The sequence below is a fragment of the Cryptotermes secundus genome, unplaced genomic scaffold (assembly GCF_002891405.2).
Source record: "Cryptotermes secundus unplaced genomic scaffold, Csec_1.0 scaffold1445, whole genome shotgun sequence".
NCBI classification, from domain to species: Eukaryota; Metazoa; Arthropoda; class Insecta; order Blattodea; family Kalotermitidae; genus Cryptotermes; species Cryptotermes secundus.
In genome coordinates, this window is record NW_019718298.1 from 166,937 (window position 1) to 187,629 (window position 20,693).

Genomic DNA, 20,693 nt, shown 5'->3' on the forward strand with positions numbered 1-20,693 from the left:
AGCTACTGGTTGTTGTATAGGATCCGTGACATTTATTGATCCATGTCGCAGTAAATAATATGTTTGTTAGCGGTGTATGAATTATTTTTGTGTTAAGGTTGTCATGTCATTGAAAGAAAACGAAGCTAGCACTATTAGCTCCGGCGATAATGAATATGATGAAAATAAAACAGAAATGTTGTATCACACCTTAAAACAAGTTAGTACTGGTCTTGGCAAGTAGAATCGGAGTGGAATACTGTTAAGAATTAGCTGTATTTGGCTTTCAGCTTAATGCTATTCTTACGATTGCCAGTTACATGCAGCTTGTACTGTCAGTTTATTTGCCAAAGATATGTTCTGAGAACAGCAATAATAATTTCACACCAAGAAATAGATTTTCTCAACTGCCTGGAGCCTGAAATTCATGTTGAACATTTAAAAATTCAGTTCGTCTCAGAACAGACTGCTACTACTACTACAGACTGGAAACTACCATTAGCACATCATAGATATGTTATGTAACAAACACAGCATAGCCTGAATAACTGGACCACGATACAAAAGAGCTTTCATCATCAGATAATGAAACCACACTGTGAAATATATTCATCTTCCATTAAGGAGAAAAAGTGTAATGACACAAACGAAACTGGTTGTAGACTAAAACAAATATTGAACATTACTTTGTAAACAGACTAATTGTAATAATTTTTAGATGTTTTAACAAATTAATGTACATCTTAGTATTAGTTAAAAGATATAACACATATCTATGACATGGTAATAGTAGTTTCCATGTGTGTTGATGATATCCTTCTGAAGATGGTCGTTTTGTCCAAAACATGTAAAGGATGAAAAATTAAAAACACTACTTTTATCAGTCACACTGAATGGTGGTTAAATATCTCATTCATAACATTTGACAGTTGTGATTGTAGCTTTGAGGTTGTTTTCAATGTTATTTTTGTTAGGCAACTTATTCTCAGTATGTGGCTCATTCATTTAATTCCAGAATGTTCAGCAAATAGCCGTTCAGATGAAAAACTACAGTGAAATTTTACAAGACCTTGCAAAAGATATGGATAATGTAAGCAAAAGTATGGCTGCAGTTCAAGAACATTCTCTGAACACTAGAAATGACAAATGAAGAAACAATATAAGATAACATCAGACATTTTGTCTATATCTGGATGAAAAGTTTTGCAAGTCTTCAGGCCCTGATGTCATACAGAACAGAGTAACAGTTTTATTCATTGTATGTGTTATGTATTATTATATCAGAATGTTTAAACATTCCAGTACAGATATATTATTGTTCACATAACTTTTTTATAATAAAATTGCAAAAGTGTCATTTCTGCTTATTCTGTTTTTTCAACATGCTCCGAGTCCATTTACATGAAGTGTATCCCTTGACAGGGTAGTACCTATTCTCTACTGCCATCATGAAGTTCAGGATACAGGGTCTTTCTTGACCAATTTATAGTTAATCAGTGGATGAAAGAAAACTACTGTCATTGTCAAAAAAACCTTGGACCTTATTCTGAGTAAACTCAAATCCATTCCTATCTTCACATGCTCTATTATAAGAGACACGTTGAACTGTTACACATCTCAGTGCATACATAAGTACTATAAGTGCATCAGGTGTAACCAGTTTAATAGGAGAGAATAAAGGTTTTGCCTTTACCACCACAGTATATCCCACGGACTTCGTTATATCTCACATAACCTCTCACACAGACAGACCTACAGCCCACAGTACAACAGCTGATAAAGTATACTACATGACCAACAACAGAGTGCTATCAGTACATTCTTTGAATATACTCAGAATACTTTTTAACTTGTTTTAATTGATTTTAAGTAATTACTCATGATATACACAATTCATTTTAATTGTAATAATCATTTGCTCTTAAATTTATACAACTAGTATAAGTCCCTTTATGATAATGTAACCTATATACAAAAAACAAAATATATAAAGTAGCTCCTTTATATTGTTGACTATGCCTTCTGATGATGGCCTGGAATAGCCAAAAATTTTACTTACACTATTAAACTAGTTACATGTGATTGACTTTTGCTACTTTATGGCATCACAATCTGTTGCTCTAAGACACATTTTAATATTATTCTGCTATTCTTGATGGCAAAGAGACTACGATCAAATGAATAATATGAAAATAGGTCTCAGAGAAACAGATTGTGATGAAAATGCCTTTGTCTTCCCATATGCTATCTGAAGGCATAAACCCTACAGTATACATAACTGTTGTTTTGTCATTTGTTTTGTGTGTCTGTGAAAGAGACCACTTGGAACACCTACGCAAAGATGGGAGGATAATTTTAAAATGGATCTAAAAGAAATAGAATGGGAGGTATGAACTAGATTCATCTGGCTGAGGACAGGAACCAATGGTGGGCTCTTGTGAATACATTAATAAACTTTCAGTTCTATAAGCTGCTGGGAATTTCTTGACTAGGTGAGAATCTCAGACTCTGTGCCCCATTTAGTTGGTTATTTCTGGGTCTTACAAATGATCTAATACCCTGAGGTTTATCCAGGGTGGGGGGAGGAAGACAGGTTGTTTGAGAACAGGGTGCTGAGGAGAATATTTGGACCAAAGAGTGATGATGTGACAGGAGATTGGAGAAAACTGCACAATGAGGAGCTTCATAACTTGTACTCTTCACGAAGTATAATTAGAATGATCAGGTCAAGATGAAAGTGCTGGGCATGTAGCATGAATAGGGGAGAAGATGAATGCATGTAAGATATTGGCAGGAAAGCCAGAAGAGACCATTAGGAAGACCAAGACATAGGTGGGTGGATAATACTAAAGTGTATCTTAGAGATAGGATGGGCTGGTATGGACTAGATTAATTTGGTTCAAGATAAGGACCAGTGGAGCGCTCTTGCGAACATGGTTGTGAACCTTCAGGTTCCATAAATAAAATAAAATGTTGGGAAGTTCTTGAGTAGCTGCACGACTGGCAGCTTCAGCTCCATGAAGTCATGTAGGGGGAGGAGAAAGGAAAGGCACGGTAATTATTTGATAATAGGAAGTGGAATGAATTGGTTGAAGAGAGTAACAAATGGCAGGCTTCAGCATTGTCAATGTCAAACCTTCAAATTCTGCAGCTAGATTCAGTGATTTGGAAGAAATTACAGAAATAACTACTAAAATTTCACCGAATTCTCAGTGGTATCTTATATCTTAAAATTTAAATTTGAGGAAGAAACTAGTGAAATGCTACATTTGGAGCATATCTCTGTATGGGGCTGAAACATGGACACTTAGGGCAGTAGATCAGAAACATCTGGAAAGTTTCGAAATGTGGTGTTGGAGAAGGATGAAGATCAGTTGGACCGATTATGTAAGAAATAAAGAAGTGTTAATTAGAGTCAGGGAGCAGAGGAATATCCTACACAAAATAAGAAAACAGAAGGCTAATTGGATTGGTCATGTTTTACGCAGAAACTGCCTTCTAAAAGAAGTTATTGAAGGAAAGATAGAGGGGCGGATAGAAGTGACAAGAAGACGTAAGAAGATGCTGGATGACCATGGGGACAGAAGAGGATACTGTCATTTGAAGGAGAAAGCTCTAGATCGCATTAAGTGGAGGAATTGTTTTGGAAGAGACTGTGGACCTGTCATCTGACAGATTACTGAGGATGATGATGATGATGATGTGGTTAATCTAATATCTATGTGTATTATTTACAAGGTTTCTTACGGGATATTCTGTTGTCAGTATTATAATACGACTTAGTTATACATATAACAAAAAAAAAAAAAAAAAAGGAAAAAAAAAAGAAAAGCTATCCCTGTAATAGGCCATTAAGGCCCACAGGTTTGTGAGATGTCTAGGCTCCCAAATTTTCTCTAGACAATAGGCTCATAGATGGCAGCAAGGTTGTCAGCCTTATGTGCCAGTTGCCCTTTACCCTGAAGGAAGATTCCTGATACTCATTTCTGTTAGAGACTGAGTTGACCCTAGGGCCATAGTGTGGCTGGAATGATTAGGTAAATTGAAAAAAAAAATTCCCATCATTCGGACCAAAACCCGCAACCTTTCAGCTCATAACATAATGCCTCAACAAAAAGCAGAGATTTTCCATATGTTAAACGCATAGTATGAGGAAGAGACCATCACATGCAAGTGTCTATGATGAGTAAATAATTTTTCTGAAGGACGTAAAGAAGCCTTAAATCTACAGCTTGCTGGCAACATTGTGGCAAGTGTGTTTCAGGATTCAGAAGGCGTGATTCAAGTTCATTTTCTTCCATATGGTACATTAAGGCTAAGCTGTCCGTGCTTAATTAATTAAGCACATCATAAAGATGCATGGGTGAATGGAGGTATAGCTACCATTTTTCACCTTGGCACTAGTTGGAGCTAAGTGGTCAGCTTCATATGCTGGCCACTGTACTTCTGGGGAAGTATATATGCATTGGACAGGAAGCTGGGTGGACCCCAGAGCCATTCTGGACATAGTGGAGTAGAAAAAATCTCCTTCCTCTACTGGAAATCAACTCCAACTGTCCAGCCAGTAGCTTATTGCTATACCAACTAAGTTATCCCAGCTCCTTTTACACATGGTGAAACAATTCATTATAGTATCACAGTAACTTACTTTGCAGTGATGTGAACCAAGTGATTTGGAAGAAAAAACCTGGTAAACTGTCCTCATACTACTGCAAAACAATGCCTGTCCACATATGACACATTTAATAAAGGTGACATTGGCAACAGTAGGCTGGGAAATCATGAACCACCTTCCTTAAAGCCCTGGGTTAGTGCCCAGTGATCAGAACTTTCAAACCAATGATGAACTGAAATGCAGTGACCTGAAGTGGCTATGCAGTCAGGATGAAACCTTTTGTGCTGCTGGCATCAGTAACTTGCCAGGATGATAGATAGAAAGTGTTAGTGTAAAGGGAGAATATCTAAAAGGGATGAGTTTGGTGATTCTGCATGTACTTTTTGCAAAAAAAAAAATGCACGACGACTCATTTGAATCATTAATGGCCTAAAGCATAATAATTCAAATAGTTACCAGCTTTCCTCCCAAACAGTATCTACATTTCTTCGTATTATTATTATTATTATAATATATGAAGCCTGAAGGAAGAATATACTTTCAAATGTTACAATAATGTACAACTCAACAGTTCACTTTTGATGTGTCTTTCATTACATGAACAATCAATAAATGTACAAAGATGTTACAATTATGTATGCACTATACAGCACAGTTTCTAATTGTGTGTGTTACAATAAATATGATCATTATTTTGGACACTGTCCATCACCTTGAGTTTCTTTCAAATGCAACATTTCAGAAACTACCTGCTTCCATCATCAGGTGTAAGGTGTAAAGGCACTGCTCAATTGGACAAAAAGAGGGTAAAGCTGTCCCTGTGCTTAACTAATTGAGCATTATGCTATGAAGGTGCATTGGGGGGTTGATGTATAGATCGTTTTCTTTACCTCAGCACTAGTTGGATGCGAGTGGTCAGTTTCAAGCCCCAGCCACTTCGCCCTCAGAGAAATAGCCCTCCATACCGACTGGATAGGCCACAGAAACAGTTTGGATGACATTAAAAAAATTCTTGACCCTACCAAGACTTGATCTCTGACCCCTACATTGCTCAACCCATACCCAGTCACTGTACCAACTGTGCTATCTTGGCTCCTGCTTGCTTGGGCTAGCCATAAATCGTTTACACCTATTGATGGAGAGATATCCAGTTTCTGACATGCTGCAATTTAAATAACCTCAATGTCACAGAAAACATCCAAAATAATAGTCATGTTTATTGTAACACATTATAACAATATCAGAGCAATGCACATATTACTGATGCACTGAAACAATAATAATAATAAAACCAAACACAAACAGTTGTACAAATTAATAAAGTACTCATACATATGGCAGTGAATAACTTGGTAAGTTCTTTGTATCTACATTTTCCACAATTTTTTCAGAACGACACCAACAATAATATAATGTGCAGAACAAGAACAATATGTTGTGCAGCTGACATATATCAGCTTTGTATTACCATAACATTATAACACTGTACTGCAGTATTATTATACAGTATAGGTTAACATCTGACTTTGACAGCAGCAGTTTACCTGAGTTGCAAATCTGAACACTGTTGTTCTGTATCTGTTGAAGTTGTGAAGGAGCAGGTGTCAGTCCACACCCCCAAATTAAGGTTCAGTGAAATCAAGTAAGTCATTTCATATTGTATATTTCCTTATTTGTACTACAAGAAGGCATAATTTTAAACACATTAGCAGTGTTTGAGAATATGGATTACCACAGAAAATGTTAATGGTTCATAAAGACCAAAAGGTTAGGGTGGATTTGAAGTTCTCAGAACAGATATGAAGAGTAATGCCTTCCAGGATGTAAAGCCAAGAAGTCTAGTAGTAATCCAGCAATGTTTCAGAGGAAAAAAGTGCATCCATCTTCAGGGCTGAAGATGAAGTCAACAAAGAAACTAGCAACATGCAGGCAGCAAGCAGAGCTGGTTTCTTGCTCGACTTAACCTTCGACTCTGAAGATGCACACAGTACTTCTCTTGAAAACATCAGACTTCTACTGGAATACACATGGTCACAGTCCAAAAAAAGAGCTCTTTTCACTTAAATAGTGCATTAATAAAAATGCTGATCTAACGTGAAATTAGTTTTCATGAGCATCATCTGTTGCACAGCTTACAACAAACACACATTTCCAGATGGCCCAAAAACTATGTTCCTTTAAAAACAGTAAAACTGAACAGCTATAGTCATAAAACTTGTGTAGCATGTATATAAAACGATTTATTCAGTTCAGATGATTCCTTACATAGAAAAATATTTAAATTGTGTATATTAAAAAAGGCATCTTGATGATCATATTATCTGCTCTTTTAAAGTGCTGGATGACACTACAGTTGAATTTGTCAAATCCATATAATGGTCACCAATTTCTCCAAATTTAAACGTTTAAATTGCCATGTTTTAAAAAAATATTTAGTGTAAAAGAACAAGACAGAAGCATTACAATATCCACATTTACAGCAAACATAAAATATTTCTGAGAAGTATTGAGGGTAAAAAAAAGAGGGATAGAATTACAAATTAAGAGAAGTTGGAATTCAAACATTGTTAACAGAATCACAATGACATGACCACAGGAGTCTGGAGATGCAAATGAATAGATAAAACAAGGATTATGAAAAAGGCACATAAATCGAAAACAAGCCTGTTCAACCAAGTACTGGAAGACATCAAGAAGACAGGAATAAGCAGACAAATTGGAAAAGATACATTGCACGAGGAGAGAAACTGCAGATATTTCATTTGCTGACCTGCATAAAATGGAAATTATGAAGCTAAGGTAACAAGGTATACAGGTTTATACAGTGTATGTACTTATAGGATTCTTAATTATTCATGCTGTGACCTGTGATCTGCATGGTCAAACTGTGCAAAACATACACTTAAATTATTGAGAGAAGTTCTATGGCTACTGTGTCTGACACAGGCAGAATGAATTTTCATTTTATGGTTCTACAGAATAAGTCATGTTATCAGTGATTTCCATTCTCTACAATATTGCAACTTGTCATGTGTTCTTTTCATCTCTTAATCCATACAAAGCCTTGGCATAAAATCTGAGGGGGTGGGGGAACATTTCAAAGACCTAAACATCAGATTTTATCTCTGAAGCCAATCAAAAGATTGAAAAGGAATTAGGTATTTGAGATCCACATTAAAAATTGACCACTCAATTTTGGTTTATCAGACCAACATAACCAGTATTTGCAACGAGATAATCAAATTTGAATCTATAAAAAAATGTCTAGAATTTACTCTTAAATCATTTTTTTATGTTTACTATACTATACAACTACCTAACTCAATGCAGCAGAGTCCTTTTTAAAAGCTGACAGTTGTTCAGCTACTCAGGAACACCCAGTATTTTATGGAACCCAGAAGTTCATTACTGTGTTCATAACAGCCCACCACTGGTACATATCCAGAGCCAGATGAATCCAATCTGCACACTCCCATCCTATTTCTTTAAGATTCATTTTAATATTATCCTCACACCTAGTCGGATATCTTCTTAGTGGTCTCTTACCTTCAGATTTTCCTGCAAAAATTTTGTATGCATTTCTCTTCTACAAGTGTGCTACACATCCCATCAATCTCATCTTCCTTAACTTCAATGCCCTAATAATATTCGGTAAGTACAATTTATGAACCTCCTCACTATAGAATTCTCTGTCATCCTGACCCTTTTGCTTGTTATATCCAAATATTCTCCTCAGCAGTCAGCTACTTTCAGTCCGTCTTTCATGGTCAGTATTCAACTGATTGTATTTAAAAATATTCTAAGCATTTATGCAAAGTTCCATTTATTCAGATTGCAAGTTTCTGAGTTAAGTGTTATAACACCAGTGGATACTAACATTCAGGAGAAACATGCCATACCCATCTTCAGTGTCAAAGTGGCGGTGGTGGTGGGGAACCGCTTATTCTCTTGCCTTAGTAACATATCTGTATTTGCACTAAATGAACATCAAAATCAGTGACATATAAAAGATCACAAAGATCTGATATTCTCATGGCAGTCAGTAACTAAAGAATACTGTCTCATGAGATGTGGCAGCAGATAGTCTGGTAGATGTCTATCAAGTTTTGGAGGAACATGTTACTTTAATCTTCAACCCTGAAGATGGAGGCAGCAGGTTCCTCCAAAACGTCACAAACATCTACCTGAATACATTATGTCACAGCCTAAATGACAGCAATTTTAAGCACTTTTGGGGTTGGAATGTACCTTTACATTTCTGCTACACACACTAAAGGCAAAGTACATGGTGATATATAACCGCGGTGAAATGATCTACCCAGACCCAAAATATGTGACATGTACTCAATGTATCCAGCTGGAGGACAGAAGGCTACAATATTGAACTAAGCTTTCAACTCACAGAAATTATGTTTCTTCAGTTGGCACTAAATTCTACAATGGCAACGAATGAACAATGAAAACTCACTGAAGACTTTTAAAACACAAACTCACACACTACAGTCAGCGTATCTGATATGACAAAGCTAATGTGTTACTTGTGGCAGTGCTGCATTGCACACACATCATTCAGTTCATTTATGAAATAATTCTTTATTCTTTAGAATAAAGAGCACTCAAATGAAAAGTAAAACAGTATAATTAAACCCACATAAAAACAACACTTCTGTATGTCTTCAACAGTAGATGTTCCCAGGCTCACATCCTTGCAGGCTGGCAGCCAACTCACACCAGCCTCCTCTGTTTCTAACTATCATCTCAAGATTCTTCTAACAGCAGCTGGCCCTCGTTATATAGCCTTGGCACATGCTGCACAGAGAACACGGCTTCCAACAGCTCTTCTTTTGTTGTGTGCATGTGTCTGTTGCGGCTGTTACCTAGCAATGGCTACTGTATTGCTGATTTCACAATCAATCCCTAGCAACAAGTCTACATGCCACATTATGTTGGACATTGTCCGACGTCTATGACATATTAAAAAAACATATTTTACAAACAGGATTTACTTCTATCATCAGATGCTGGGTTGTGGTACTCAGTTGGTCCCCTTGGAAGGAATTAGTTTCAATCATCAGTCCAGTGCTCCAGCTAAGTAGGATCATTTCCCCCCTTCTTCTTCCCTTACATCTGATGTAAATAAATCCAGTTTTTGAAACATCATGTATTTTACATATACCCCAGATGTCGAACATAACACTTGTATAACATTTATGATTATTTATTTGGACTTTTTGTCAAAGGGCTTGGTTTTTAATACAAAAACCACAATGTTTCAAAAATGGGTTCTATTTCTGCCCTCAGGTGGAGAATATATGAACAGAATGCGGTCCTGTTAGGTTTCTTCACACAGAGCTACTCCAATATCCTGGGCATAACAGTAGCTCTACCAAAAGTGCGCCTTTCTAAACACAGAAATATAACTAATTACTAATATGCTGTGGTTTTTGTATTAAAAGCGATGATGGATAAAAGCCAAAACAACTAGCCTCAAATGTCATTAGTTATTCATGGGGTACTGGCATCTGAATTACATGTCTCATTTACAAGATGTGACGTAACGTTAAAAAAAAAACATGGCACTTTCATTTCTATCATAACTAGAACACAATTCCTTGATTTCCAAATTAATTAAAATAAAACTGACAGGGCTAATCAACATTTAATATGAATAGTGTCACATTCTACTGTGGACAAAAGTGGCAGGCACTTGAATTATTCACACAATTTTCAGCACACTTAATTTTTTGTGGAGTGGCCACTTAGTTTCTCAACTGGCCATGATATGATAATACTACAGTTAGTTAAAAACCCTCCAGTTAGATGGAAGTAGAGCAGAATCTGCTAAGTCATTTTCCCTTCATTTAAAAGGTACAGATTGCATCACTCATTAGCAATAGTGTGATGCTGTGCTGCATGCATTCTGTGATTTACATCTTACCAGAAAAAGGCAGATTTCAAGCAAGTTCATGTGCATCAAGTTCTGCTTCAAACAAGGGGAAACTGCTACAGAAATGTATGAGCTCTTAAAACTTCTTTTTGTAGAGGAAATCATGAAAAGAACTTAAAAACATCTAATTGGTTTTCTCAGTTCAACATCTGTCAATGGTTCTGAGTGTTAAGGATATCCATCTATGAGCAAAATGGATGAAAATGTGACACAGAAATCAATGAGCTTGCTCCAGAAAACAGCTGTGTCACTATCACTGTGACTTTCCTAATGAGGTGAAGATCTAATTGGATCATGCCATAGCATTCTGACACAACATCTGAACATGTGACACACTGCTTCAAGTCTGTGCACCTGCTGACTGCAAAAGCAGAACTGTGTCGCTTTGTGAGGATCTTCAGAAAAAATTCAGATCCACGATTTACTTTGAAGGTTATCCCTCCAACTAACAAAACTCAAGTTGGTACTGAAACAGAAATCTGATGGCATCATCATGATAAAAGAACTGCAGAATTTTTGCAAATGCTTCAGTGGCATGTAGTTTGACCTGTAGCATCAAGCTGCAATGAAATTACTTCAGACAGGACAGTGTGGAATAGAAGGTAAGTACAGTTATCACAAATACAATCTGCCAATTATCTGATCATATCAATAATAATGAATAATATCCTCAGCTGCTTGACAGCACAATTTATGATAATGTCCTTTAGGGACATTCTCTATCACATGTTAACACTTTACACAGTACAAATATGGACTAAAAGGATATTCAGTTCAGATGTGTAACAACAGTTTACTAGGCAAATTGGCTAAAGTGGTAATTATATTCTGAAGGGTTTTGACAATGGTGTATAACACTTATAATTACTGGGCTTTTGGACTTTGTCCATCGCCCAGTATTTTAAGAACTAGGGAACACAACATTTTGGAAAATGGATCTGTTTCCATCTCCCGGTATCTCACCCATCTGAACACAAAAACAGATCAAGTTTATGAAACACTGAGTTCTCTAGTCTTTAGAATATCAGGCAATGGACAAAGACCAAGCACCCAGTAATTCTCAAGCGGTACTGCTTCCAATTCGTATTTGGGATAGGCCTGGTTTAAATCTCAGCCAGGACATCAACTCTCTTGGCTGAGGTTTTTCATGGTTTTTCTCGGTCCCTCCAGATGACTTCATGATTAGAGTCTTAAATCCTCTACAAATTCGTTATACACTATCATCTAATCATTTGATGCTATTTAGTCTGAGTTCCTGACAGCATCGTCAGATAAACTTAAATTAAATAAAATAGATAACACCAGTTTAATATGCAAGTTACCAGTGTGTCTTCATGAATACACACACACACACATATTACTTCCCAATTAAGATTTTCTGCACACAAATTTCCATTTCAACTACACATTATAAAATCTGTGAAATCTGAGGTTCTCATGGCAGTGACTGTTAACTGTCTTCTGGGATGTGATACCATGTAGCCTGGTAAACGTTAACAACACCTCAGAGAAACCCGCTGCCATTATCTACAGGGTAGAAAATGGATATGATGTCATGTACGTAGTTTGGTTACCCACAAACATTGATATTATCTATGAAACTACATGGTGTCACACTGCAGAAGCTCATAATCTGAATGTGCTAGCTTCTTAACAATATTGTCATGTGTATGTGTGACTATAGATGAGGTTTGGACTGGAAATCAGATTTATTGGCCACTTATACACATGACTCTTAAGTAAAAGTAATTACAGCGCCACCACTATTCTTCACTATTGACAGATCACCATAGCACCTGCTAAGCCTTTTACGGCTTGCTGTTTCTTCACCAGCCGTTCCCTGGCAATGGCTTCCAAAAGTGGAGATTCTTCAGCTTCACTGCCTACCAATGGGATCATATTTATCGTGCCATTGCATAGCAATGGTTGTTGTTTACAGTCACCACTTAGCAGTGGGTCTACATGCCACAATATGTTCAATACATATGACGTGTCCAATCTTCACACTAATCCTTTAGTTCCATCAACTAAACATTATTTCGCAAACAAAGATCAAAATGCATTTTAATCTTCTCAGGTCCATCTTGCATAATGGGGACCTTAATCCTTAATAATACAATATGAGAAGATGGCAAGCAAAAGCAATCAGAAAAATAAAATAATAATAGAACAAAAAGCATTCAAAATATAACTTAAAAAAACCTGTTAACTCAATGAAATTATAAGGGTCTTTCTGTTCAACAAACATATGCACTTGTTTATTAATAAATACAAAGGAACAATTATCATGACAACTTCTAAGTCTCTTAGCTACAAATATAGGAAGTGAATGGTGTCTGAGACATAAAACATAGAGTACATTCTTATTTTAACAATGTTTTGTATTGTAGAAGTTTGCTTTCCATTTCTGCTCTTACTTCACACAGTAACAAAACAATGTGCCTGATCTTTTGAAAATTATTAAAACTCTGTGTGTGTGCATGTGCGCATGCGCATGTAAAACATCCACTTCTTCAAAAGAAACTCTGGGGTATTTACAAACACAATATTCAAACATATAGCTAATTACATGCTGGAACACAGACAATCCTCACACTCCCAGAAATCCATTCAGAATCCTGCTTACATCACTTCACTTAACATCATGACAGCATCCCAGACAGCAATGTGCTACTATTCCACAACATGACACCTACAAGAATCAACACATTAAACAGAAGACTGCCTGCAAATAGAATAGCTAGAAACAAATTTTCACGCACAGCTGAAACAAAGGTGCGCTGTCTCCACACACATTCACGTTTTACAACAGTTTTAGCTGAAGAACCTTGATTCTCATTCAAATCCTGGCTGCTACACTGACTGAGAACATCAGCTGCTGGTGTCCGAGGTTGCTTTACAGGTACAACTGAAAATGCAGATTGGTTCCAGATGGGACTCAGGGGACGGGGGGACTGAGGGGGGTAGTAACAAGGTACAGGCTGTGGGTGTGGCAAAGAGCCATAGTTTGGTAAGAACATAGGCAGTTGAGGAAGCACACTGTAGGCCTGGTGCGTAATGACTGGAGGTCCTCCATAACATGAAGCATCAATAAATGTACCAGGCCTCGCTGCAGCATAGCAAACAGGAGTTGTGGTACGTGAAGAAATTGGTTCTGAGAGTGCTGAGAAACTGTCAATGTCTGCTCCACAAATGGAACCAGTGTGAGAATTCGGCAGGCTTGTAGCACCATCATAAACACCACGCTGACTTGACTGAGAAACAAATCCTGAGCTCTGGCTGGATGATCTTGATAATGGAGCAAAAGCAGTTGCAGCAGAAATCTCCTGAGATACAGGTCCTGATACTGGCAGGTCCCGCCTGTGAGCCAGAGACTGCCAGTATCCTCCAGCAACCCATGATGACTGTGTAACATTCTTAAACAAACTGAGCTGAGATGGTCGGATAATGGGTCTTTTTCGATTTCTTAAATTGCCATTAAACAGCTCACTGCACCTATTCTGTCCATATACCTTGGTCTCAAATGAAGAAATGACACCATTTTTCTTACTGATCCAGTTCTCACATGATGAGGAACCTAAAGTTAAGTTTCCAAGTCCACGGCCTAAGTCCTCTGATTTGTCATCTTCAGAAGCAGATGTAATATGACAAGAGAGAGGAGCGTGAAGTGAATATGAAGTGGCATTAATGGGACAGAAATCACGGGCTTCAGGAAGTTTGGCATCATCCTCATGAGATGACAGTGTACTGGTCAGATGTTTCTGTTGACAGTTTCCTGATACAGATGTGGGACTCTCATCAGAAATACTAGACCTGTAACAAAATTACCATAGTCATGTTAATGTGTCAAACTTAGGAGATATGCTTTTCTGTACTTCAGAATGTGAGCTCCCCAAAATTACAGCTCTTACTTTATTAAATATTTACCACTGTTACTGAACACTTAATTGGTAAATTAATGACGATAACACTGCTAAAAATAAACTCAAAACTCTACAAAGCTCTAGCAGTACCATCTCTCTTACATGGCACTGAAGGCTGGACTTCAACTAAACAACACCTCCAACACATCAACTCCTCGAAAATGAGAGTCATGCTATCAGGGGCAGTCTAGAGAGAATACGGCCCCCAAAAGAGAGAAAGAGTGATACTACACAAGAACTAAATATATTTAATCCTGTATTAACAGTTAAAGAATGCCAATAGAATTATTTAAGAATGTCAACTAAACAGTTTTGTCAAAAGGGGTTTCACTAACATCCAAAAGGAAGAAGAGAGAGCTAAAGGTCTGCCACCAAAGAGATGGAAGGATCAATTTGCCTAACATAAACTGGTCAAGAGGTTAACAATAATTATGATGAATAACAATTAACAGAAACATCTTTCATCATTATTCAATTATATGTACACCCTCAATGATGCAACAATGATATTTAAAATAAATGAAAGACACCTAAAAACATGTTCTTCACTAAAAGTGTAGTTTTAATACTTTAAAATGTTATTAAATGTTATATAATGTCATTAAGACACTGCATGTATATCATATATACTAAAAGTGACTATTAAATACTTTAGAGCAGTGGTTCCCAACCTGTGGTCCGCGAGTAATTGAAAAGGGGTCCGTGGGATAGTTTATTTTCATTAAACTTTATCTTATCATGTTCCTCACACCTGGGATATTTGCAATGTATATCTTGGCTCTTGAGGCCCATGGTTGAAGTAAAATTTAACGGGACTGTTGGTACCATAACGGTACCTTCCCTTTGTAAAGTAGAGGTGAATAACAAACGATTTGTGCAGCTTTTTCCAAAGACATTTTCTTTTGGTCGGCCCATTGCATCTCAGACCCGTGTTTCAGGGTGGATTGTTGTCCTGCTTACCTGCTGTCTGACCATTCTCCCCCTCCCCACCAAATCCATCCCTCTTTGGTTGGGAATAAAGCTGGGACCATTGACCACGTTTCTTATTCATTTCAGTGACGGAGTGGACAACCTGTGTGTTTTCAGTTTTTGTGCAGTGAATTTTTATAATATTATACAAGTGTGTTTTTCTCAGTTTAATATTCAGTTTTTCTGCTCTTGTTCAAATAATTGAGTTCACAATGAAACTTCTGAATTTCAGTTTGTTCAAGATCTTATTTAGATATGGATCGGTGGTTAAAGTGTGGATTGTTGATTAGGTGAGTGTTAAATTCATAATATTAGGTCTAATTGATATGTTTGTGATCTTCCGAATAAGCTCCATTTATAACAGTATTTTACTGTCATAAACAACACATTTAGTGTTGTAAAATTGTAAGTTACTGCTTCAGTTTTATGATATGTAAAATATAAAAAATTTCCATTTTGGGTTTTATGGGGGTTGTGGTCAATTAACATTCAGTACAGGGGGTCTGCGGCATCAAAAAGGTTGGGAAACACTACTTTAGAGTGTCTTTAATTTATATCATATTTTCTTCTAATTTGTAACATGTTTTAGCCGCACATGGGCCATCATCAGGCAAACTTTTGACTGGTGAAGAGACCACTGTACTGTCCACTTGTCTTCTGTAGTCTCTGGCATTTTTTGTTGTTGTTGTTGTTGTTGTATCACATATCTCGCACTCCATCACTGTACTCTTTTTGTGGCTATCACACTGCAATATATAGTGTGTATTATTATGTATGATTTTATTCTTGTTGTCTTGCACATCAGATGTTACAATTCTGTGTACTTACATTTTGTATGTTGTTTTCTTCTGTATGTGTGTCCTTAGTAAGGTACAAGGAACATATTCAAGCCATTAGAAGTAACTGTAGCAAGCCTGGTTATTCAAACCATATACTGAATATGGGACACTCATATGGCAAAAAATGGATACTATGGACATCATAAGGATTAGAAGGAAGAGCAGACATCATATGTACAAAATATATAGGAGCAACTTACATATGAACGAGTCCTGTGTCGTAGCTTTACAGCACGTAAAAGAACCTCATACCTCCAAAGGAGGTCACTGAGCAAAATTGCGGACGTTTACCGCCCAACAGCAGTCACTAATACCTCCGGTAGAGGGGGGAAGCATTATAGATACTTCTCAGCCAGTAGAGCCGGTCTCGCTGGCTGGGTGGGACTGATGGTAAGCACCAATACCGGCAGGATATAGAGGCTGGTAGAAATCATAGAGGGAAGCACACTGGACCACTACAGGTCTAAGTGCATGGGGAAACCCACCCTCTCTAATAACTAACTAACTAACTAACTACATATGAACGACATATACATTCAAGCACATAACCTAATATTTCAAACAGTGCATGAACTTTATGATAAACAGTGGTACACACACTACCTACAAAGATATTCAAGCGTGAGCAACTACATTAGGATTTGTATACGAGAATACCACACCAAAGACACACATACAGGAGAAAACAACATAGAATACGTAAGTACACAGACTTGTAACATCTGATACACAAGAATTAGCCAGGTGACTAAGAAAGCTGAGCAGTGGACACAAGATGCTGACTGTGAGTAAAAGATCTGGCTTGCAATTTCACTGAATGGGACAATACTAATATTACATTGTAGCATCCTGTTGCTCTTTTCACGTACTATCAATTAGTTTCAGTCTCACATGCAACGCTAATGCTCTATAAAACTTATTAAAACTTTGAAGTTTTACACTCCATGTTTCGACCAATGTGGTCATCATCAGGTGTTAAAAATTATGGAGGAAACTGCTGCCTTCTATATCCATGCTTAGGTTGTTAATACATAATCCCCTCAATGCACATGTGTGTGCAAGGTGATGGACTGTATTCCTGCCTGTTGTGTTATGTTGCGTGTCTTGCTTTCAAATGCAAAGTAAATGGCTTTTAATAAATTTTACAGGACATTAGTGCTGCACGGGATACTGTGGAACTAACTGATACTAACTGATAACACTAAACTGAGAGTTCAGTATAGTTGATTTTCTACTCTCATAAACTGTAAACTTAAATACCCATACTCACAAGTTATAGGATGATTCTGTAGAGCTGCTGGGACTAATATATTTTCTTGTGATATTGTGGCGTTTTACTGCAGTGTATCTTCTCCGTATCATCATGGCATCAAGAGTGCACACACACAGAGTCATGAAGGCAACAGCAACCTGGAAAGAACAGACCTACTGATTGGACACACACAAAACCAACAAAGACCACATCAAATATTATCTCATATGAGCTAAAGTTCCCAATCTTTTATTATGTCACATCTAGAGAGAAACAGAGCAGATGTAACTGCAACCTCAGAAACATCAAAGCCAATAAGAATATCTAAATTCATGCAGAGGAAATATGATTGACATTAGGGCCAAGATGCAACATCAGTATACCTGTATAGATCCAGACAAGTCAACCATGAAGGTGTCACAGCATCAGCCAGATGCATCACACCCAAATCCAAACAACTGGTTATGTTCTCTACCAAATTCAGATAAATGGACCAAATAATGAGAAAGCAAGAGAGCTCCAACACATGAACATGGAAGATGGCTTCTGTCTAACCAAGTCATGAAATACTCTCACCTACTTCCTCACAGAACACAGAAAGCCTCCTCTGAAGAATGTCTCATGATGAGGTCTGATAACCAGGCCACTAGGCCTGGCAAACACTGCTGTTTTCTGAACACCTATGGTCCCTCTTATCATCTGTTCTCCTGCCCACAACAGAGCTTTGCATCTCCGGTTTTTTTTTTGTCCACTTCCATAGCCTGCTTCCAGCCCCTACTCGTGTCTTCTTTGTTCTCAAACCCACATCACAACATTCCTTCCTCTTCCAGTACTTCTTCGTTGTATGGAAGTACTCTGCCTTCAGCACCAGTCAGTCTTGTCTCTCCTCCCAGACATTTCATATCATCCCTTCTGTACTCTAAATGTTCATTCATTCATTCATTTATTTTTCGTTCCATGGATCCACAATACAAGTGAGATATAGGACATGTCCATACAGTGATTATTCTTAAAATTAATAGAGCAAGAGCTAAGTACATAAATAAAAAAGTATAAAATACAAAAATTGAAACAAAACATGTAGAACCAAATAGATTCCAGTCATATAAGTTAATTTAATAAAACATGCAGTTTAAATTTAAACAATGTCAGTTTGAACATATCACAGAAATTGCTTAAATGACTAGACTAGAATAATAGAATAATGACTAGAATAATACTAATAAAAGACTGGATGATCAACAGGTGATTCTAGTGAATGCATAATCATTAACTTATAATGACTTATATTGGAAATATTCTTCCACAGAATAAAAATGATGAAGATAAAGAAAACGCTTTAAACAAATTTTGAACTTCTTAGGGTTGAGTGACTCTTCTTTTATATAAGAAGGAAGATTATTATAAATTTTTATGCCCATATAATACACTCCCTTTTGATATACCGTAAAATTTGCTATGGGTTGATAGAAATTTGTAATATGTCTTGTATTTATATTATGATTTAGTGAATTTGGAATAAAGAGACTTTTATTATTAACCACAAAGAGCATGAGTGAAAAAATATACTGTGAAGCCAAAGGCAAAATTTCCAATTTCCGAAAGAGATCTCTACATGAAACTCTACTATTACAGCCGATCATAATTCTAATTATCTTCTTCTGCATTCTAAATACTTTTATACTATGAGGCGAGACTCCCCAAAAGCAAAGACCATAGTTCATAACAGAGCCAAAATAAGAGTAGTAAATTGTTTTCAAAGTTTTTAGAGGCAAGTATGGTTTAATACTTCTCATCATATAACATGCTGAGGTAAGTTTTGGGATTATACATTCCACATGTGAACTCCAGTTGAGTGTATCCATTATGTTTATACCAAGAAACTTTATATTTGACACAGTGGTTACTGGACGATTGTTACAAACAATATCTACGTCGGTTGTGAGTTTATTTTTGGTTTTAAACTGCATACTATGAGTTTTATTAATATTTATTGAAAGCAAATTTGTCCTAAACCACTTATATAAATGATTAAAAACATTATTCATATTAATATGGAGATTTTCTGAATTTGAACCTTTAATTAATACGCTTGTATCGTCGGCAAACAAAATGGATATAGCATTGTTAATTACGATTTTGGGCAGATCGTTGATATAAATGAGAAACAGCAACGGGCCTAAAACCGAGCCTTGAGGAACACCATCAGTTATTTTTCCCCAAGAAGAATGGGTAGTTTGATTAGAATCTTTTTCACAAACTTGAATTCTCTGATATCTATTGTTAAGATATGATTCAAACCATTTTTTAGCTTTACCATTTATACCATAGAATTGCAGTTTAGACAATAAAATATCATGATTCAAACAATCAAATGCCTTCTCAAGGTCAAAGAATATACAACCTATTGGAAGTTTACTATTTAAAGCTTGCAAGGATTCATTAATTAATTTGTAAATGGCTTTATTGGTTGAGGAATCCTCTCTAAACCCAAATTGTTCATCTGCTAAAATATTATATTTCTTAAGATGATTCAGAAGTTGATCGTACAAGACCTTTTCAATTACTTTTGAAAATGAGCTTAAAATAGATATAGGTCTGTAGTTGGAAATAGTAGATTTATTTCCCTTCTTAAAAAGGGGCTTGACAACTGCATATTTCAAGCGATCCGGAAAGATTCCTAAAGATATCGATTTATTACAAATATGGGATCCTCTTACTTTTTAAGCCTACCTATGCCTCCCACTGGTCACTCATGCCACTGTTTCTCCCATCTCTCTCTACACCTACAAAACAACCCTTACAATGTCCTCTCTCTCACTCCTCTCCTCCCTTCCACTGGCTTGCTTAGGGCTCCCACCCCAGCTTATATCCCTACTAGCCTTTCCACATTCTGGCTTACTCTGCTTGCCACTTGTTTGGCCTACTCTTTGACAACTCTGAAGATGGAAGCAATACATTCCTCACAAAGGTCAATAAACTTCTGCCAGATTATATGGTGTCATGTTCCAAAGACAGCAGAACTCTTCAGTATCCAAATCCCTCTATTACGGCATCTGATAATGTTGAAAAGTCCATAACAGGCAAGCTTTGTATAAACAATATACATAAAGCATAAAATTAAAAACAAAGTACAGTCAACTCTCGATTATCCGGGATAATGGTGGGC

At 36.8% G+C, this 20,693-nt stretch overlaps 1 protein-coding gene and 1 long non-coding RNA gene across 2 annotated transcripts in view; one reads left to right on the plus strand and one right to left on the minus strand.

The window, feature by feature from the left end:
* The first annotated feature begins 30 nt into the window (after positions 1 to 30).
* Positions 31 to 1,336, plus strand: LOC111861235. Its single transcript, XR_002842201.2, has 2 exons — positions 31 to 199; positions 995 to 1,336. It is a non-coding gene; the product is annotated as an uncharacterized LOC111861235 (long non-coding RNA).
* Positions 1,337 to 10,234: 8,898 nt separating this feature from the next.
* The window catches only part of LOC111861220, a 26,410-nt gene continuing 15,951 nt past the window's right edge, over positions 10,235 to 20,693 (minus strand). The window contains exons 6-7 of the mRNA XM_023845619.2: positions 17,543 to 17,682; positions 10,235 to 14,354 (exon numbers count right to left, since the gene is read on the minus strand). Coding sequence (XP_023701387.1) covers positions 13,184 to 14,354; positions 17,543 to 17,682 — 1,311 coding nt within the window. The 3' untranslated portion in view covers positions 10,235 to 13,183. The remainder of the gene's footprint in view (positions 14,355 to 17,542; positions 17,683 to 20,693) is intronic.